The 22648-nt window shown below is 37.9% G+C and overlaps 1 protein-coding gene across 9 annotated transcripts in view; it reads left to right on the forward strand.

Moving 5' to 3' along the window:
* The window catches only part of CEP170 (centrosomal protein 170), a 127035-nt gene that overhangs the window by 70294 nt on the left and 34093 nt on the right, over positions 1 to 22648 (forward strand). For 6 of the 9 annotated variants that reach the window (XM_030302247.1, XM_030302251.1, XM_030302253.1 and 3 more), the window contains exons 8-11: positions 3579 to 4055; positions 8573 to 8736; positions 8923 to 9216; positions 19959 to 20108. In XM_030302247.1, coding sequence (XP_030158107.1) covers positions 3579 to 4055; positions 8573 to 8736; positions 8923 to 9216; positions 19959 to 20108 — 1085 coding nt within the window. The remainder of the gene's footprint in view (positions 1 to 3578; positions 4056 to 8572; positions 8737 to 8922; positions 9217 to 19958; positions 20109 to 22648) is intronic. The other 3 variants (XM_030302254.1, XM_030302255.1, XM_030302256.1) reach the window with 1 other exon arrangement.

Consider the following 22648-nt stretch of genomic DNA (forward strand, 5'->3'; position numbering starts at 1 on the left):
CTATTAGTATACTCAAAATATTAGTATATTTAATATATTAATTTACTTAATTTGGTATAAACAGAACTGAGTTTGAAGGTAAATGAATGTTAAATTCACAGATTTCCAGAATCTGTTCCATCAGCGTTCTGAGATAGAGCAGTTTTATTCTTCTGTATTAATTTTCCCAATAATTTTTCTAGTAGGCCTACATTTCCCAAGTATAGTAGGTCCACACTTGATCTCTTTTTATCATCTCCAGAGAGATGAATTCCTTCACGTAATGAATTTTCCAAATGACTGAACTTTTACAACTGACAATTTCTGTAAAAGTTTGACCATTTTCTATATTTCTATTAATGAATTACCCATATCACTGTCTTCTCAAGTGGAGAAGCCTGAATATAATATAAGTTTCTGGTTTATGACCCAAAGTCACCATGATGGATGTCACTTACTGCAGTGTGATACATCACATGACAGCCTTGGGAGACATTACGGGGCGTGGGACTGTTGGCCCTCTGCACAGAATGGTTCTGGACTGTTGTGGTTCTGAGCTGGGTCCCAAGCTCTTGTTTTTTGTCTTACTCCTGCCATCTGTCTGACCCTTACTTCTTGGTGCAGTGTATCTTACCTTAATCCTCACTTCAGGTTTGCTACATGTGTCTGTGCAGATAGTAAAAAGACTCTTGAGTGAGTGACTTTTCTGTTAGTAAAGGTCATGAATATGGGAGTATAGGTGTTATTGTATCCTTCTTGAGTTTTTTAGAGTTAGTTTTTCTTGTTTCCCTAATTCTTAGCTATGTTGGAGAGTTGGGGAAAAGAGAGAAACATTTATTTGTGTGCCTACTTTGTGCCAGGCTTTGTTCTGGGTAATGTACATGATGTCACTTAATACTGAACCTCATTGGATCAAGACAGTGATCTCATGGATAGATACCATTATTTCCGATGAGAAAAATGAGAATTAAAGACTGACAGACACAGGATTCATCAGATCGTAACATGCTGCCTTTCCCCTCTACTGTGCTACCTGATGTTGCAAGATAACTGATTTCTGGATAAGTTGTGTAAGTCTCAGGTTTCCAGTCCTTGAAGTAAAGGTGACTTGGATGTAGGACTAAGGGGTGATAACCTTTAAAACAGTGGTGTGCAGTTGATCTAGGCTGTTTTTATGTGTTATAATGTGAAAACATGTTGAAAGTATGTCAGTATTAACTGTGAACTTTTCCTTCACAAGGAAGGAAAATTAGGAAAATATTCCTTTAAATCATGAATGACAAATAGATGGTAAGTGTTGTACCCCCGGAGCAGCTTTTCACGGTTTGGGCTTGCCCTTCAGCCACATCATTTTATTTGGGTATCTGGTAGTGGTAGTAAGAAAGTACCACCCCTTATTCCCAGCCAGTTGCTAGAAAGATGAGCAAAGCAGATAATAAATGACTGAGTGGTTGTATACATGTGTATAGATAGATAGATACATAGGTAAGAGAGGATAGGTTTATAAGCCAGTTGCCCTATATGGAATTGACCAAGTACAAGTACAGTACATCGTAATGAACAGGAAATAAGTCCATGTATGAAAAACTACAAATAGCGTTTATTAGTGAATTCATTAATACATGGGAAGTGCCTAATTTTACTGTCATGGAAATTTTAAATGACAGGCCTTCAGAGTAAACAGAATCCAAGTGAACATTTTTTTATTAAGATAAAGATGAATTAACTCTGAAAGAAATTTTTTTTTTTAATTTTTTTTCTTTTTTTCAATGTTTTATTTTTATTTTTGGGACAGAGAGAGACAGAGCATGAACGGGGGAGGGGCAGAGAGAGAGGGAGACACAGAATCGGAAGCAGGCTCCAGGCTCTGAGCCATCAGCCCAGAGCCTGACGTGGGGCTCGAACTCACGGACCGCGAGATCGTGACCTGGCTGAAGTTGGACGCTTAACCGACTGTGCCACCCAGGCGCCCCTGAAAGAAATTTTTAAAACATGACTTAGGTTATTTAGTCTTGTATAATCTCTTCTTCCAATTAGCATGTAAAATTTTTGCTTTGATGTATTTTCTGATGTACATTTTTCATTTTAAGTTATAAGAAAAATTAAGTATACTTTGATAAGAATAATTTTTACATTGAAAGTTGTTTTTGTTAGATACTCTGTTTACCTTCTGTGTAGTGTTTTGTTTTGGGAGGCGGGGGGACTGGAGCTTGATGTTCTCTATACCCTGTTCCACACCCTGGATGACAGCAGTGTTGCTGTCCCCTTCTTGTTACCTGAAAGCAAACAGTTTGATGTTTGTTTATATTCAGAGAGTACTGCCAAGAATTCAATTACAGCACCTGAAGAATCCCATCAAGATCTAATATTCGATGCTTCAAGAGAGCAAATATTACTTCACTTAATTGGGGAATGACTGGAAACAGCCTAGTCTCCCTGTATTGCCTTTCCTCCTAATAAATTACCTGCATACGGTTTTCCCATCAATCTGTTTAAAAACGGAGGACTTTTATGAGCTTTAGGAAAATGTTTTTCATTTGAACTCTTTATCATCTTAATAATGGCTATGGTTCTTTTGCTTCCTGAAAAATAGAGCAGCTTAATCTTTTTTATTTCTTTATCTATTTATTTTTTGCATTTGTAGTATCTGGTAACACAGTTTACAAAAATTTTTCAGTTATCATTTTCATTTATGTATTTTGTTTACTTATTCATTTACATATATTATGTATAAATGCATTTTTGTACCTTTATATTCATTTCTGAGACAGCAGAACAATAGTGACAGCACCCCAGCGTTGCTCACTTCTTCTGCCAACTCTGGTTGTTTTGATCTGAGATTTAATTCAGCTTTCCTCCAAGAATTCTTGACACTTGTGCATATTCTGACACATGTATAGACATACACGTGAATTTTCTTCTGGGCTTATTGGCTGGCAACTAAATTTTCTATTTTTAACCTATTTCTTTCACACTGCTGCTTGGATCGCAGTGCTGCAAGCAAACCATGTTTTATGTTTAGTTATTCTTTCATTCTTTACAAAATGTATCCATCTTCTCACAAGGATCGCACATCAATGTTATTTTTGTAATTCGAGAAGTAATGCCTCTCAGTGTCATGGTGAAGAATGGTAAGTGGAATAATTACTTCTAGAATATTGCTCACATGGTGACCTCATGTTTATTTTACTTTGTGCAGAAGCTGTACTTTTTGTTCATACATATTTCATCCTCCTGACTTGATAAGGAAATTCCTATTTTTTCTGTTACTCTAAGATATGTATGTTGAACGTGCATCTCCATCCACATTTGATTTCAGTTCTTTTGCACTTGGATGATTTCTGGATCCAATTTGGAAAAAATACAGTCTAGCCATGAAGGATCCATCTCTTGCTGTCGTGGCTTCTCTTGCATCTTCTGTTGGTACCTGAACACTGTGTTTATAGTCGACATCTCTTCTCTCTGACATTTGCCGGTTTTTCATCCAGGCTCTGATCTGCCTTCTGATTCTCATGGCGTAATACAAATGGCCATGATTATATTTCCTTCTGTGCTAGAAGCTCCCAAATATTTTGAATTTTCTCTTATTTTTTTATTAGGGTGCAGCATAGATGCCAAGCACGTTGAGGAACAATCTGCAGCTGCAAGTGAAGATGTACTTTTCCCTCTCTGTAGGGAACCGAGTTACTTTGAAATCCCTACCAAAGAATTTCAGCAGCCATCACAAATAGCAGAGAGCACTATTCATGAAATCCCGACAAAAGACACACCAAGTTCCCATACAGCAGGTGCAGGGCATGCTTCATTCACCATTGAATTTGATGACAGTACCCCAGGGAAGGTAACTATTAGAGACCATGTGACAAAATTTGCTTCTGATCAGCGCCACAAGTCCAAGAAGTCTTCTCCCGGAACTCAAGACCTACCAGGGATTCAAACAGGAATGATGGCACCGGAAAATAAAGTAGCTGACTGGCTAGCACAGAACAACCCTCCTCAGATGCTATGGGAAAGAACAGAAGAGGATTCCAAAAGTATTAAGAGTGATGTTCCAGTTTACTTGAAAAGGTTGAAAGGTAAAGTGAATTACTTGATCATTTCAGAACTTGCTGTTTTGTGACAAAGAAAATTCAGTCTTCACAGTTACCAAACTACTGCTAGATAAAAAATTATATGGTAGGAAACTTCAGCTCTTTCAAAGCTTCCTGTTTTGATTTTGAAGCTCAGAAGCAAACCATACTGCCCATGTCCACCTTACTCATTGAAAATAATCTGCTTTCATTTTCTTGCCAAAACCAGATTGGTTTTGTGAGTTTATATTTATGCCATTAAAAATATTTCTTTTCCTATGGAGATAAAAGATTCATTCAGTTCACCTGTGGAATTCCCTTAGAAGACCTTTCTCATCGTTTTCTTGACTTAAGGAAAAGATGTGTTCAATTCTGTTCTTCTCTATTGTGATACTTCAAGTGAAATGTCAGTGTCTCGATTTTGAAAGAAATTTTAAGCCATTTGATAATGGGCGAGAAGTTCTACATTAGTAATAATAGTCACATTGGGGTTTTTTTTAATGTTTATTCATTTTGTGAGAGAGAGAGAGAGAGAGAGAGAGAGAGAGAGAGAATCAATCCGAAGGAGGCTCCACCCTGCCAGTGCTGAGCCCGACATGGGCCCCAAACTCACTAACTGTGAGATCGTGACCTGAGCTGAAATCAAGAGTCACTTGCTGACTGAGCTACCCAGGTGCACCAGTAATACAGTCACATTGTTGAGAAAATGTTTCAAACTTTTCTCAGCGGTTATTCGTGAAACAAAATTCTTGGTTTAGAGAACAAAATTCTTGGTTTAGAGATACTGGGAATTAATTGAATTAAAAATGTTTTTGATATTAAAACTTATGAAACCACAATTGAGTGTTTATTTGTGAAGTAGTCAGTATATGCTTTATTAGTATAACACTTGGCCAGAATTCGTCAGATGTCTATACCTGTACAACAGGGTATCAGCTGAATAATTTTTCTATTGTTTTGCTCTATCTTAATTACTCTATCTTAATTTTATTTCATAAGCTATCATTAAGAGAAATGACTGCATGCTAATATGACCATTCTGTTACTATACAAGGAGTTAATGAGCTTTAACAAATGCTAATTGAGGTCACTGTATCCCTAACACTTCACCTGGGACTTAATTATGTGGCAAGTACTCAGTAATTTGAATACACAATGAATGACTTTGCTATCAATGATAAGATGAACCCTGGCTTAACCTGTACTTTATGCCCTGGGATTTTGGTCAAGTACTGAAGAAATACCTGTTCTGATTTGCTTCTAAGATATTTCAGGATAGTGAGGTGGTGTGATTACCTAATTCTTTGCTGGGGCCTATTACTAAATCTAATTATAATCATAAGCAATTGCCTGCATTATACTCTTCATATTGATTGTTATCTTTTGCCTCTGTCAGATAATATTAAATTCATAACTGAGAACTATATATTTACGTATAGGTGAAAGCTCACAGATAAAAGCTACCCATCTGTATGCTGACCATTTGTAAGAATCAATAAATAGTACTGATATCCAAGTGTAATATAAAAGGTAGCATAAACCTTGACAATTTAGAAATGACATGGTCTTTCTCAAACTACTTTTAATAAATGTACCAAAAGTGAGCTAAAAGGTTATTTTAAAAGTTGCCATTTTAAAATACCTTTATCCCTTTATTTTATAACTGTTTTTTTTAGTCATCATAAGCATTTTCTGTATTAGCTATTATTTTTAAGCCATCATTTTTAGCCATCCTCTTCTTGAACAAGGCCCATCTGTAAGCCTGATTCCAAACAGAGGCATTAATGCCCATAATCACACTGTATCTGTGCATTAATGATATTTAAAAATTTTACCAGAAATTATACAAATTGCTGTTTTCCCTCAAAGTTGATATATGGGTAGACACATGTTCTAGTGTATTGCCATCGCTCAGAACTCTTCTTTTGGATTGGCCTTCAGACCATTTTATAAAAAAATATCTTTGTGAATATAACTCATTTTTGGTTCAAGATAGATCCATTTTATTGCTCCAGTTATATTTATAAATGACATTTGACTTTTTCCCAAAGTCAGATATGCCATCATTAGACAGAATTTCCACAATCTAGGTAGGATGTTGAAAGTGTATACATAGACTTTAAATAAAGGCAACAATTTTACATTAATTAGACTTCCAGCAATTATTTGAATCAGTCTCAAAAATTAAAAGTAAGTAAAATAAAAGCAAAAACCTTTGCTCCTACAAGAGTAAAGTGCACGCGCTTTGGGACAGTGAAGAAAATCATGCTCACAAAGCCCGTACACTTTTCCCTTTAGGAGACTTGCAGCTTCTTTTGACCACAACGTCTGACCTGGTACAGCTAACCTACCCCCAGAAATACTGAACAGACTTCAACATATTTAGGCGTGGTTGATGGTAGACAACACAGAAACTCGGAGAGGAGAGTTTCCCAGTGATTTTGTTGTTGTTGAGTACAAAGAGAAATTGCAGTTCTTGCCAGGGGTCTCCCCTTTTGTAACACTGAAAAATACAAGAAGGAATAGCAATATTCCATGAAAGAAAATGGCTAATCCATAAAAAGTTTTAAACTGTAACTTAAAAAATACCAAAAGGATCCAACACCACTTAAGTGCCAAATTTTACACGTTGGTACAAGAGCTGAAGTCTTGTAAAGATGGTGCTTTCATGTTGTATATGTGTGCTGTGTGGGCTATTTGGTCTTATTGGTACAGAAATTTAGAGTTTAGTTATTACTGGCTCTTGGAAACTGGATTCCTTTCCAGTTCAGCCAGCGCAACAATAAAAAAGATTGTAAAATAGCATGTTTTCAATGAGTTTTATATTTGAATTAGTGGTTTAGTTTGGTTTTGCGTTCCATTTGCTATCCCTGATTCCTTGCTTAATTGCCTGAGGGTCGGGGATTCCGTTAATTAAACACCTGTTTGGGTTTTATTATTCTTTTCAGATTGCATTTTGAATAATTGCTAATTTGAAGAAAGATTTTCAGATTTGTTGTTGTATCTGATGTTTATGACATTCGTCAGTTTTGTTTTGCTGGGAAGTGCCTCCCTTCGTGTTGGTTTAATTCTCTCCCTTGGCTTCCCTTGCCTGTGACTTTTTCAAAACATTACCCTTTTCTGTGGATTCTTTCTAGCTTCTGAGTCTTCTCACACCTTTTATGTACATTTTTGCAACTAGTCTTCTGTTAAATCATTAGCACCAGTTGGTAACCTCTAAGTACATTTAAAACAAAAAACAAAAAAGAACCCCATGAGTATTAAAATTCCCCTTTCTCTTTTGGATGTGTGCTCTTTGCCCCTCCCAGCCAATGCATCCTCCAGTTCTGATCATTGTCTTGTTTGTTACTACATTATTCAGCAGGTCTTCAGATTTAGAATTTGTAGCCCAGGAAAGGTTTAAACTCAGACTTGGGACTGGAAGCACTTTTCTTCCAATGAAGCCATCATTTAAGCCCTCGTTTGTAATTCATTCAGTCTAAAACTGAATAATTTAGGAAGCATAGAAAAATTCTTGACCTTCAAAAAAATTTATGCTATAATAATATAAGTATCATTTGATAATTTCTTCTAATGTACTTATTCAAATACTTAAAATTCTAAATCATTGAAAACTAATTTCTCTAATGTTTCACATTTAATCCCTAGTAGAACTATGAAGGGTAACAGAAAAGCTGTTAGGAACCTAATGTTTCAAAATTCAAACATATTCTAACTTGACTCTATATGCTTTATAGAGAAGACAGATTTTTAGCTGGTTATATTTAGCACCCTGCCATTTGCCCAGAAGGTGGTTAGATTTATATAGGATTTCATAGACGATGCTATTCTGTGATAGGCCTTTAGCATGCTTTATTTAACTCTTTGAAGCCACCAGAGTTTAGAGCACAAATGTAAATTTGCAAAACTTCTCATAGCTAGAAAGACACTTGTAGAAAAGTGTATAGTAATTGGTGGAAACTACAAATTTGTATCTTCGTATTAAAATCTTGTATACTTTTTATAAAAGTATGCTGTAGTTTTAGAAGTATTAAACATTGTCAAAATTCACCACATTTTATGGCATTTGTGTTCTATTTTACTGTGTAGTGATAAGCATCTCAGGAGGATCACTCTCTTTTCTCTTTTCCTCTCAGGCTAGAAGCCAATTTTTGATTGCTAACGAAGGTATAAGGTTTGGAGGCCGGATTAACGTTTATTAATGTTATAAATACAGACTACCGCAGATGATATAGCATTGCTTATCTGTTAAGGCATTAATGAATCATTAGAAAGTTAAAAATTTGGAGAAAGAAAAGCAGTCCTATTCATTTATTTATAAAGGACCTCATTGTTGGTTGAGAAAATTTGAATGTGAGCATTGCAGTTGAGGGGAGTTTGCCGAGCCTGTTACTGAAACGAACATATGACTGGGGTTGAAGAGGGGGAGGGGGCCAAAAGCAAGTAACACTTTTGTATACGCGTCTAATTTTCTACATGGGACTTTTTCCTTCCCTATTATGTGGCTTCTGTTTTGTGTCCAGGAAATAAACATGATGACGGTACACAGAGCGATTCAGAAAATGCTGGGGCCCACAGGCGCTGTAGCAAGCGTGCTGCTCTCGAGGAACACTTAAGGCGGCACCACTCCGAACAGAAAAAGCTGCAGAAGGCCCAGGCCACTGAGAAGCATCAAGACCAAGCTGTTGTAAGTCAAACTGCTTTTATGATTGCATTCTTTGACGAAGACAATCCCAGAAAAAGACGGTCCTACTCTTTTACTCAGAGTGCGGGAATCTTGTGTCAGGAAACTACTTACTCGACACCACATACAAAACTTGAAAAAGCAAAATCTCCAACAGCAGATGCCAAAGTGGTTTCTTTGTCTTTCCAGACTAGCTCTACGCATCACAGAGGGGGGCATGGTGTTCCACATGGGAAATTGTTAAAACAGAAATCAGAGGAGCCATCGGTGTCCATTCCCTTCCTACAAACTGCATTATTGAGAAGTTCAGGGAGTCTTGGGCACAGACCAAGCCAGGAGATGGATAAAATGTTAAAAAATCAACCTACTTCTGCCACTTCTGAAAAGGATAATGATGATGACCAAAGTGACAAGGGTACTTATACCATTGAGTTAGAGAATCCCAACAGTGAGGAAGTGGAAGCAAGAAAAATGATTGACAAGGTAAATAATTGAAATTCGGGGATGGTGGTAGTTTTCTTTTGGTGTATTTGACTGTTGGAAATTATTGGAGGGTCAGCATGAAATGTTCTCATGCAGTCAGCGGCATGGGAACTTTAGGATTTTGTGAGGGAACTGCAAAACTAACAATAAAACCAAACTGCTTTCTGATTTTATTCTGCTGATATTCTGAACTTACCTGACTTCCACATGTAAAGTCCTTTATGTTTATAAGCTGTTTGGACCTTTTAAAGTTGTGTAAATATAAGATAGAATTTTAAAACCGTGTACTTTGTGTGACCATTCTCACTCTGTATTTACATAAAAAGCCAGGCTGCTCTGCCCCTGTTAACATAAACATAAACGTCACCCGATGATACTCACCCGTGAATCTTGCCTACTGGTTTCATGTCAGAAATAGGTGAAAGTGTGTATGTTTTAGTCCATTTTGTTCTTTGTCCTTATTTTCTTTTCTTAATTTCTGTTCACTGCTGCCTTTGGAGACAGAAAAGAAGTGTATGGAAACAAAATCTGTTTCACTGTGATACTCTGAATTCAGCCACTTAAGTGTATGCCCAGCCATGATGATTATTTACATTTTAGACGTGTTCTTTGATGTTATTAGTTAATGTGTCTAATGATTGTGTTGTTTGGTTTTAAAAGCAGTTTTTAACAATTTTGCCTGTAGTTATGGAAAGTTGAATTTAGGATCAGCTGTTTGTTTTACCGTAGAAAATAACAGCTTAAGTTTGGTTACGTGTTAACCTCTTGTTTAAGTTCTTGTTACTCAGTGTGAGCAGCATTAGCGTCACTTAAGAGCCTACTAGAAATCCCAGAGACTCTTAGCCCTGATCTAAACAGGCCGAATCAGAATCTGCTTTAAAAGCAAGATCTGCGGGTGATAATTCGTATGCACCTTAACTTTTGAGAGCACTAGTTCAGGTGAGGGGTTCACGGAGGGGGCTTTCAGGGAGTCGAAGAGGTCCACCTTTGGGAGGTAGGAAAATTATTAGGACTTTTACTTTTATTTTCTTAGTCTTTATTTACATGTTGGAGTGTGTTCTGTAGTGTATGCAATCTGTTACTACACAGATAGACATGTATATAATTTATTGAGGAATACATGCTCAAAATTGTTTACTGTTGGAGTGTATGACACCAAACTTTCAGAGACCCACTAGTCTAAGAGAAATAAAGCAAGTAAGAAGCAGATGAATAAAGTGAGTTTTCCAGTTATATTAAAAGAAGTCTAAGAACATTCTGTCTGGTCATTGAGGACAAGGATATTGCTATCTAAAATACTGTCACATGCAAAATAAAGGAATAGGTTTGAAAAGGAGAATGATAAGTTTTAGAATTCAGATTAATAATGATTTTAATCCTATTATGCCTTTGTTTGGTTTATGGATATTATGATCATAGTGGTCAATGTTTTCTCTACTAGGTTATTTCATGGTGAGGGATTATATTGTAGTATTGAAGAACATGAGCATCTGCAGGCAGATAGATCTGCGATTAAGTTAAACTCTGCACGTACCAGATATGTGCCCTTGAGTAAAGTAACCTCTTTGAACCTTTCTTTTTTTCTAAAATGGAAGAAAGTTCACCAGGTTTTATAAAAAGAATTCAAATATATAATTCAAATAATACACAATGCCTGTCTTGTAATAAGACATCTAAAAATGTTAGCTATGTTATTACCCTTACCAGGAGTCTCCACATAATGGATCTCTACACAAGGTATGGATAAATGCTGGAAAGTGTTTTCAGCCTGAAAGAGTCAAATCTGAAGCCCAAGGGGAAGTGCAAGGGAGCAGCCTGTCCAGAATAGCAGAAAGCCAAAAAACAAGTGCACATGACCCTTAGGAAACGGCTGGATGGAAAGGGTGACCACAAAACCTGGTGCATACCTGCTGTGTGTAATTATCATGAGCATTTTTTCTTCAGTGGCAAATTATATGGTAACACTGTGGATAGAAGAGAAAACCCAAGATTTTAAAGCGGGATTCCTTTAAGGGAGTAATGGTTCTATGTGAATGGTCATTCCTAGTTTGCATAAACCAGAAAACAAAGCTGCCCATAACTATAGGAAACAGTCACTGGTTGTCTTGTGAATACAGAGAAAAAGAGCTGTGAGTCTACTCGTTGTGGTTAGAGCCAGAGGCCAAATTAGGTTAATGTCAGACTCTGGGAAACAAAAGCAGGGAAGCAGGAGTCAAATGTGTGAAGAAGATGAAGTAACCTGCAAGTGTGGAGAAAACAAAGACCAGGACTAGCCCAGAAGTGAGTGCTCTGGGAGGGTGTAGCAATACATGCATCATATCAAGTTGCTTGGATGAGTTCAGGTGTGTGGATAGAAGTTGGGGCCTTAGCTGCTTTCCATCTAAATTTCATTGTTTGGCCCTGAAAACTTGCATTTAGTCTCTTACCCTTTTCACTCCATCATTTGAAAACTGGTTTATTTCATTGATTTGTTTTCACAGCCTTTCTTCAGCATCAACTGTATGCCAAGCTTTGTGTTAGAAGAGAGAGGTTCAAGTTGAAAAGACAGAGTTCTTCCCCTCGAAACATGAGTCTGTAGAGGAATGGAAATGCACAAGTAAAAACATGAATTAGAATAGTAATGCTGAGTGCTTTGATAGACATAAGCTATTGGAGGAAGGGTGCCAGTAGCCTCCAAGAAAAGATCTCAGGTTAAACATCCCACCTTCAGAGAAGTTTTTGGCCGAGCAGTCTAAAGAGACCTGCGTAGGCACTCACTGTCAAGTCAGCCTGTTTGATTTTAATCATAAGCTTTATCACTACTTAACACTTTCCTATTTATTCACCTTCCCACTCCCCCAAATACGTGTGCACACATGAATGTAAACTCCTTAACTGTGGGAACCTAGTGCCTGGCATTTTATATGTCTTCAGTACAGAATTTAATTGCCAACCGAGCTCATTTTTAAGCAGGTGGAATCAATCCCATAACAGGCGTGATAAAGTAGGGTTTTTCAGAAATATGGAGCACTCTGTTCCAAATGTGGAGCATGAGAGTGTGGAGGACCTGTTCAGAGGACCACAGTTATTTTAGACAGATGAGATAAGACTAGATATTGAAGGCCCCTGTGTATCATACTAAGGACTTTAGATATTTTAATGCTAGAGGAGAATCCCTGAAAACTCTTAAATAGGGCAGTGACATCTAATCATTGTCAGAAGTGTGAAGAATGGATTGGAAACAGAAAGCAATTAAAAAGCTGCTGGTGTGTCCAGTATTCATTTGGATAGAAACATCTGAGTCTTAGATAAGAGATCTGGGCTAAAATACTAAGTTGGGAAATATCAAGGAGTAGCTCTGTGCAAAATAATAGATGAGATTACTTAGAAAGAATGTACAGAGGGAGAGGAGACAAAGTATGAAGTTCTTAGCAATACCAGCATTGGTGGACAAAAGGAATAAGAGTGAACAAAGGAGGCTGAAAAGGATTGAACACAAGAAACAGAAAATAGCACATTGGAATCAAAAAGCAGTAAGCCACAGTATCGCATGATAACGGCATTGAATGCCTCTTCAGTTTTTCCCCCAAATACATCATATTCCTGGGCCTAAACAAGTTAATTAGAACAGGTATAATTTAGGAGAAGTTGCATGTAGTTAAAATAGGATCTCTTTAAAGAAATTACCAAGCTGAAATACTGTATCTTTGTTTTTCTGTGCTGGTTGTAGTCAGAAGGTAACCAAAATATCCCCTCACCAAACTCCAGGTTATGGGATTACAGCATTTTGGTTCATGTTGTTGTTCTGTGGTTGTCAGTAGGTAGCCTTATTTTATGCATTGTCCCCAAATTCACTTCTTTTTATAACACAAATGCCTGTTGTTTATGAAGACCTCTTAAGTTTTATGTCTAAGCTTACATGGAGATGCGCTATGATAAGAAAATGCTGTTCACTGCCTGGATGAAAGGTAACTGCCTTCCATAGTACTGATAGCCTCCCAGCCCTCCCTTGTCTGGCCTTCCTCTGGGATCTAGAGAACCCATCACAGTAACCAGTTTCTTCTTCCCACTCCTCTATCGAAACAGACCCTGCTGAGGGAAGAGGAGGATGTTATGAGGGCAATTTCCTAGTCTTCCAGGCAAAGGGAGAAAAACTTGTAGTGAGAACAGAAAGCTAAACATTAAATTAACAACAAGAAAAAAAAAAATTGGTCAAAAAAATTGGCTTGAGGTGCTCTTTTGAAAAAAGTACTTTCCATAAGTTTCCTGCCTTGAGTTTTGATTCCTGTCCATATATCCCCCGAAATACCTCTTCTCAGCATAGTCTCTTCTCTCATGGGCCTTGTATCTACTGGTGCTGCTCTGCAGGCAGCAAGTGGTAGGGAAGAATCCAGAACCAGGAAAACTATGACAAGACTGGAAACACAGGATGAAAAATATCTACAGCCCAAAGAAAGTCAGTGCTGAGAACCTGAATCCAGCTGTAAGCAGTTTGGAATAGGGGATATTACAAACCTTGAAGTCCACAGCAAGACTTCAGATTCGACCAAGTCAGAGCCAGGGGAACCCTGATAAACCTGAGTCAAAATCTGGATGACAGTGCCCGACGGAACACAGAAAGGCAGCACATCCCAGGTCCACTCAGACTCAGGGTCCGACGAGCGTGGGAACTAAGACGAGATCAGCTCAGAGCCTTGAGTAAGAAGAGAGGACCTTGATAACAGGCAGCATTTTGATTTGGACTTCATGTTTGCTTCCACTTTGTGCCAATCCAGGAACAATCTGAGTTCCCGGGCCAAAGCAAACAGCAGTTCTTAGCTAACAAATTCTGAGGGCTTCGTTTTTCTTCCTCTTATACTAATCTTTCTTGCCCTCTCTTCGCTGATCATTTTTTTCTTTTAATCTGTATCACAAGGATTTACTTTTGGTCACTGTGATTATGGCTCCTTGCCCCTTCTCAGCTCTCTTTCGTAGCCCTCCTCAGGTACAGGAAACCCTCTCCTGCTGTGTTCCCAGAGCTTCACAACTGAACCCTCACCTTTCTTCATCAGTTGAAAGCTTAACGTTTACTAGGTTTTCCCCCTTTCCTTCCTGTGTTATTATATGAAATCCTACTGATTTTCCTGCTTAACAGTGCTTGCCACCTAGAGTGCTTTCACACACCTAGCTCCTTCTCCGTATTCATGCTCAGAGACTTTCTCTCCCCACCCTGCCCAAGTAGCCCTGGCATTCACCTCTGCTCTCTCTGTATCACATTACCATGTTTTATTTTCCTTATAGAACTCCCCTCTAGCTAGTTTATTTCCTGCCTGGCCTTTCTAGAATGACCCGGTTTGTCAGATCACTTCTGTATCGCTTGTGCTTGTTAGAACGGTGCCTGGCACATAGCAGACGCTCAATCCCTTTTTAATGAATGGATGAGAAAGAAAACTGCATGACCTGCTTTTTAATTTCTGTCAATATTTGTATGTGGTTAAGCTATAGATAAGCTGCTTTATTTAGTGAATTTGTGGATTGGTCACTTTCAGCCAGTCCTCCACAAACAGGTTTTCCTGTATTTTTTATTTGCTGAAACTAGTTTGTATCTTGATCCTAACATAACTTGTTAAAATGGGTCGTTTAAAACCTTGATGTGTCATTTAAAACCTTGTATGTGTTATCAGCTTTGCTTTGTCAGTAGAAAGCTGAGGAGTATAGGTTGTATCAGAAGAAATACATGTGTTTAAGTCTTAGGGGAGTTGCCTTGATTAGTAGAAGACTGGGCATGCCTTTACGTTTCTAGCAATACCCAGCTAACAGCACTTAGAAATCCGCTTGGCAAGGAAAAGGTAACATGGTCATTGATGAACAGCCATATTTTAGACACGAAAGGAAGGAATGCATGTCAAGAAAATGAGCCATAAAGAGAGAAATTGGACATTTTAAGTGTAGAAGCAGGAGATTAGACCTGAGCATAATTTGAGGACACGAAAGGAGGAGCTAACAGAAGATGTTCAGCAGTGCTGGAAAGGCAAGAGGTCGTGGATATAACTCCTAAGGAACGGAAGAGTCAAGGCGCACGGGATAGGGCAGGGAGAGGGCAAAGTTCTAAGAGCATGTTTTTACCCAGACAGAAGTAAAAAGGAACAGGATCAAACTAGATGGTGACTTTTTTAAAAAACTGAGGTAAAATTCACATAACTTTCACCCTTTTAGCCATTTAAAGTGTATATTTCATTGGCTTTGGGCACATTTACAAAGTTATACAACCACCAGCACTATCTAATTCCAGGACATTTTTGTCACCCCAGAAAAGAGACGCCAAACCCGGTTCCGTTTCCCCCGGCCCCTGGCAGCCACTAATCTACTTTCTGTGTCTGGATTTACTTCTTCTGGGCCTTTCGTATATAAATGGAAAGTCATACAGTGTGTGGCCATTGGTGACTGGCTGCTTTCACAAGCATAATGCTTCCAAGGTTCATCCTTGATGTAGCATGTATCAGTATTTCATTCCTTTTTATGACTAATACACCATTGTGTGGATAGACCACATTTTATCTGTCCATTCATCTATTGATGACATTTGGGCCATTTCCACCTTTGGCTATTGTGAATAATACTGCTGTGGACATGCATGTACGCATGTTTGTATACCATGATAAAATATAAAATGTCTCTCTTAACCCCATTCTGAGCTCTTTTTTTCCTAAAATTTTAAATGCGTTTTAAATTTAAAAGTTGATTACATATATGTTCTAAAAATCACAGTGTTAAACATTTAGAGCCATTTATTCCATTGATTTTTAAAGGATTTTTCTTTCCAAAAGTGAAATTAGATTTTTATGAAAAATTACATGTTTGAACAAATTCTCCTCTATAAAGTCATCCTGATTTTGTTCCCTGATGTTAGAAGCTAGGATTCTGCATAGTTCTTAACGTATCAAGTGATTTTCATGGGGACCTTTGCTGTTGACTTGAACTGGTAGAGACCCTGCTCTCTCTACCTAGGAGGTCCTTGCTCATTGAGGAAAGCGTTGTCCTGGTCATCTGAGGTTGAGCCTTGACACCCTGATTGATATACTAATGCAGTACTGTCTTCAGTTGCTGATTCAAAATAAACCCAGAGAAGCTTGATACTTAACCTACCATTGTGTTTCTTATTTCTGTGGAAAGTTGAAATCTGAATTTCAACTGATTTGGAAAGTGTTTTAACTAATAAATTAAGGATTATTGCTGTTGAATTACCATTTTGCTCAGCATTTGTACCTATTACTATTTTTATATGCCCAAGTCTTCTCCCTTTCAACATGCCTTTTCACACTGGTCTCTTCCCTGTCACAATAAACAAAGCTCCTTATCTGATGTTACCAAATATAATTTGACCTCCCTTTATGAGTATTTAGTAGGTGGGATATTTACCCCCATGAAAATTGACCCTGTACTCTTTGGTTTGATATACCGTTATTCCCTCTCCCACCCCAGCTCTCCAATTTCAGAATTAGAAACTGTGGACATTTTCTGTACAGTCTGAGCTTTTAAATAATGACACTGATGATAACATGCTAGTGAAAAAACCAAGGTCACACTTTTCACAGGCTTGGTTTGTATTGCACATACTGGTCCTTTATCATCTAGAGAATGTTTCATTTCTTTAAATTTAAAACTTAAAGATCTTACGGAAGTTTTAACTACAGAGTGCCCTTGCATGGTTCAGGTGACAGTCTCTTTTTTTTTTTTAGGCTTCTTGTATTAGACTTGAGCTCCTTGAGAGCAAGGGCTGAGTTATGTAAATTTTTGAAGCCCTTATGGCAGCTAGCCCAGTAGCCTACAAAGAGTAAGTACCATACCTCAGTCCCAGGTTGTTAAAATTAGAGTAGTTGCTGAGACATAGATGTGAAATCCCAAGGTGAGATACCAAATATCACATGCATACATTCAAAGGAAAGGGGTAAAGATGTGTTCCATAATGCTGAGAGTGGAATGACGAGGGAAGTGCCATCTTTTTATCCGAGACCTAGAAGCCACAGGAGGGGTCACAGGTCACTCCCTAAACTAGAGATGCACCTGCTTGGATCAAGGCCCCTGGAGGCATGAACACTTTCCACCCCTGGCGTGAATGAGTTCTCTTTAAACCTCTCCCAGACCCACAGAGCTCCGACAGTGCAAGTTCTAAAAGAAAGTTTTTCTTCCCATCTATTCCTCCTTTCTTTTGCCCCCATCTGGAAGAATTAGAAACTGACAAACTTGGTGTGCATGGCCCTGCCTAACAATCAGACAGGCATCTGATCCCTCTCCCTTCCTCACTTTAGACTTCCAGCCTAAAAAAGTCCCTAGCTGAATGAGAGAACCAGATTTTACACATATCAAGTTGGGGGGTGTGATTGAGCCCAGAGAAGGGAAGAGAATCATGAGCCTGATTAACATATAGTGCATTCGAAACACCTTTGAGCCATCTGTGAGGAGAGATGACAGGCAAGCATCTGTCTGTAGTTGGAAATTGAAGAGAAGCTTGGATGTGGATGAAATCACCTAGGGACAGTTTATAATGAAAAGAGAAAATGTAGCAAACTTGGTCTGAAGTGTGGTCCAACTCTTGATTCATATGTCAGATTGTATGTACTTTTCGAAATGTGAAAATTTTAATAGCTTTAAAGTACACAGACACAGCGTGTTTATGTCCTCTTGGTTTTCACATGAAAGTCCTCACGAGGGGACATTTTTGCACCTAGACACAAACAGGAAGATCTAGATTTCAAGCTGGGCTGGTCGTTGCTATCGTTAATTTTCCAGAACACTCAAAAATATAGGTAGGAACTTTGAAGGCTTCTTTTTCCACACAGTAGTGCTTCAGGCCCTATTACTTGTTTGGGCACAAATAGTGATTTAACTTCTTTGACAGATGTGTGTATAATTGTCTCCAATGCTTTGCAAGGAATCTGTGGAAAGTCATCTGAGTGTTCTTTCTGTCCGACATCAGCCCCTCTTCCCTAGAAGCGTTACTTCTTTGTGTCTGTGTCTTTTGTTGTCATTTCAAAATAGCTTCAGAGTGATTTGGAGAGATTATATTTTGTTTGAAACTTGTGGTGCTTCTGTGTTTGAGGAAAGCAAGTTTTGCAAGTCCATTTTGAGTGTGAAGCGTCCAAGTAAATGTTACCAAGTCAGAAAATCACCTGAGATCATTTGTAAATTAACATGCCAGAGAGATGCCACATGCACATACTCACACCTGGGTGCTTTTATCTTTTACTTCCAAACTTGAGTTAGATTTTTATTCCTCGTAATCATAAAAATAAGGAAATAAATTTGGAGTTCAGTGACTTAAGCTAGAAAAATTTCTCAGTGTTCTTGTAAGACAGTCCTAAATAACTCGAGTAGCTCTAATTTGCTTTCTTTACAAGTGACACTAGAGGCAGAACACACAGGACAGTATACACAGTATTTTTACTGTTGTTGTTGTTGAACTTACTAATTCTGATGTTTAACAAAATGAAACAGGTTTGTTTTTTCCCTTCTGTAAACTTCTATGTGCTTCCATGTATTACTAAAATCCATATTTGATTTAAAGTTAGTAATATACAATTTGCTTCTAAAGCAAAGGTAATTTGAATATTGAGTGCTTCAACAGAATACTAAATCACAATTTTTGAAAACTATACAGTTCTATTTGAGTTAAATATTAAGTAATAAGGCCATCTAGTGGTGAAATTTCCAAGTTTCAGTGAATTTGAGAATGATGTTTCCTTTACTAAATGTAGACTTCAGAATTTATCAGATGTGATCAGGCAATCATTGAAAAGCTTTCTAGAAAATAGTTTAACCTAAGGTATTTTCCCCTTTTTATACCAAAAAAGGCCCTTTGGTTATGTTCCTAAGATCTTTTCTACAAAGCACCAATTCAAACACATAGTATTTTTCTTGATTGTAATAATTGGAGCCACAGATAACACCTATGAATAATGCTTAAGAGACTTAATAGTAAATAAAATGGAACGTTACAGTTTTTGTAGTTACAACCTTTTTCCAATCTGTTTGGCAACATCAGGGCCTATTTATGTGCCAGGAAGTCAGTCAGACTCAGATCCTCCCCTTGATCAAGCATATGATTATTGGTCTTTGTATTTAAATATTTCACAAGTGTTGACCATAGTCATCCTGCTTATTGAAAATGCTGATCTGTGAGAGTAGACCCAAGATCTGCATTTCAAAGGCCTTTCAATGATTTTTTTTTTTTTTTTTTTTTTTTTTTAGGCAAAAAAAGTTTGACGATCTCACTGTATTCCATACAGAGATCATACAACAAAATCTGTTCTTCAGGACCTTAGAAAATTCTAAGTATAATTTAGTTCATATAGATAAACGTTAAACATTTGTTAAGAAAGAAACAGATAAAATCAGCTTTATGTTTACGGTTTTGCAACATGCCTCTTTCCTAAAAATAAAAGAGCAAAGAGATAAGCTGAAAACAAGCCAAAGTGTATTCTTTCCTAATTTTGCATTATTATAGTATTTAACATTATTAACACCTTTTAATAAATCAAATGTAATATCCTGGATATATCTTACTTATCAAACAACTTTGCTACATATTAAAAAGGATAGGATTTACATGAGCTGCCACCCAATTTTCCTCTCCAACCTTCACTCCCTGTCCTTAAATAAGTTTCCCTGATTATTGAATTACCTGTTGAAATTAGAATATTTTTATTTGCCTCTGAAGTTACTGATAATATTCATATTAATCTGGTGCTCGGACTTTTCATTTATAAAATAATTTCTTCTCTTAGGTATTTGGAGTAGATGACAATCAGGATTATAATAGGCCTATTATCAATGAAAAACATAAAGACCTGATAAAAGATTGGGCTCTCAATTCTGCTGCGGTAGTAATGGAAGAAAGAAAGCCACTGATTACATCTGGATTTCACAACTCAGAGGTATACATCTCTTCCTCATATGTGACTTTTACACACATGAAATGTGAATTTTTATCATTTGTAGTTATATTATTTTAAGTAACTGATATACTCCTTTGAAAATTCTTCTAAAAACTAAATTCTCACAACTGAATTTGTTTCTAATAAAAGCCTAAACCAGTTTTTGCAGTAATTCTGTTTCAGTTTTTGTTATTTCTTTTAAATTATGTTACTCTGTTCATCCGTGAAGGGAAAATGTTAATTTCAGTAAGCAGTTAATGAACTCACTGCTCTGATTGGCATTATGAGATAAAAAAAAAAGTATACTCCAGTAGTACTTCCTAGGAGGGCCCATAGTTAGAATGGAAAGATCTGTAGATCTTTCTGTCATGCCAGGAAGGATGTGCCCAGTAGTGCCTGGCAGATAGAATTTCTATACCTGAATAAGTGCCAGTGCAGTACAGCCCCCGATGTTGTTAGAATGACCTGAAGTTAGTCAAGGATGGCTTGGTTAGTAAGCTTGAGGAGTCAGCATGGGTGCAGTAGAGCTACGAAGACCTGAGCTCAGGTCCCAGAATTGCCACATTTGTCCAAGTGCCCTTGTGTCGTCGGTCACTTCCCCTCTCTTAGCTGCAGTTTTATCGTCCGTGCAGTTGGGATTTTTGATAAAACCTACTTACAGGGAGTTCAGTGAAGTATGTAAAGCACTCAGCATAGTAATTGCCTGAGATCTGTGCCCTCAGCAAATGGTTATTCCCTTATTGGAAGTGATACTAGAAACTTCATTCCAGTGATATGTCAAAAATAAATGTAAAAAAAAATATGTAACTGAGAAGTATTAATTCATTGTAATGTATTCAATCAGAGCTAACATCCAGTAGGAACTTTCTCGTGCCATTTTACAAATGTGGAAACTGAAATATGTAGACCAAGGTCATAAAACTAGCACCTTGTGGAGCCAGAATGTGAACCGTAAGCAGCCCTGTTTTGTTTTGTTTTTTTTTTTTTTAATTTTTTTTTTTTTCAACGTTTATTCATTTTTGGGACAGAGAGAGACAGAGCATGAACGGGGGAGGGGCAGAGAGAGAAGGAGACACAGAATCGGAAGCAGGCTCCAGGCTCTGAGCCATCAGCCCAGAGCCTGACGCGGGGCTCGAACTCACAGACCGCGAGATCGTGACCTGGCTGAAGTCGGACGCTTAACCGACTGCGCCACCCAGGCGCCCCAGCCCTGTTTTCTTAATTCATTCTCTTACTCAGTATGCTACACCACCTCTCCAGAAATGAGTTAATTTATACAAATGGCAAATAAAACAATCACAAATGAAATGTTACCTTTGTCAGAAACATAAATAGAATATTTCTATAGACAGGGAAATCCACCTATCCGTTTATTAATGTTAAAATCGTCCCTTTATGGCGTGCCTATTCCTGAAAGCTGTTAAAGCATTTCTTGCATTTTAGTGTTCTGTTTCCTTCCTTGATCTTACAGAACTGTAATTCTGGTTTCCGTTTCATAAGATGCTTAATTTACTTACCAAAAACAAGTGACACTTATGCGAGGCAGTGTTCTGGTGTTCTGATTACCAGGAATGGTTCTGGTGACCATGAACTTTTATATAAGACTCCCTCTTCCCTTCCCCATCCCCTCAACCCATCCCAAGTGAAATTGATATATAGCCCAGTATGTACCTGCCTTGGAGAGAATCTCCGACACAGAGCATGAGAACCTCTTCACAGAACATAAGTGTGTGTGTCAGTGAAGGTGGGAGGGGCTCTGGTACTTCCTTCCTGCTGAGAAGCATGAGCAGTTAGTAGAGTCTTGAAAGGGACTTCAAGGATCCAGCAGGTTTTGGAAGCCTTAGGCTTCATTGTGTGCAAGTCACTGTATACTTACTGCTTTAACCTATTGTGGAAGTCGTTATCTGTAGCCTGTTTGAAATATTCATCAGTTTTTAGCCTGTAAATCTGATACTTAAGATAGTGTTTTGAATCATTTGTAATACAGTTTTGGTGATAGCCTTCCATTCCTTAGTTGTCATTCCAGTCTCAAAATTAAGATTTGAGGGGCGCCTGGGTGGCGCAGTCGGTTGAGCGTCCGACTTCAGCCAGGTCACGATCTCGCGGTCCGTGAGTCCGAGCCCCACGTCGGGCTCTGGGCTGATGGCTCAGAGCCTGGAGCCTGTTTCCGATTCTGTGTCTCCCTCTCTCTCTGCCCCTCCCCCGTTCACGCTCTGTCTCTCTGTCCCAAAAATGAATAAACGTTGAAAAAAAAAATTAAAAAAAAAAAAAAAATTAAGATTTGACTTATTTTTTTTGTGAGGGAACATAATTTTTTTTCTGTACTCCCTAGGTCTTGCCTGGATTGCCCTCAAGTTACCATTCTATGGCCATAAGTCTGTAGAGCCATTTCATGAATTAAATTCCATTTCACATTTGACTATGAAAGTTCAGAGAGTACTTGCCTTAAGGCCAGATCTAGACATGTGCAGGTCTAGGCTCAGACTAAAGGCTGAGTGATTTCTAGCTTCTTCTGGAAACAGCGAAGTGTTGTAAAAAGA

Source organism: Lynx canadensis, chromosome F1 (assembly GCF_007474595.2).
Source record: "Lynx canadensis isolate LIC74 chromosome F1, mLynCan4.pri.v2, whole genome shotgun sequence".
In the NCBI taxonomy this organism is placed as follows: domain Eukaryota; kingdom Metazoa; phylum Chordata; class Mammalia; order Carnivora; family Felidae; genus Lynx; species Lynx canadensis.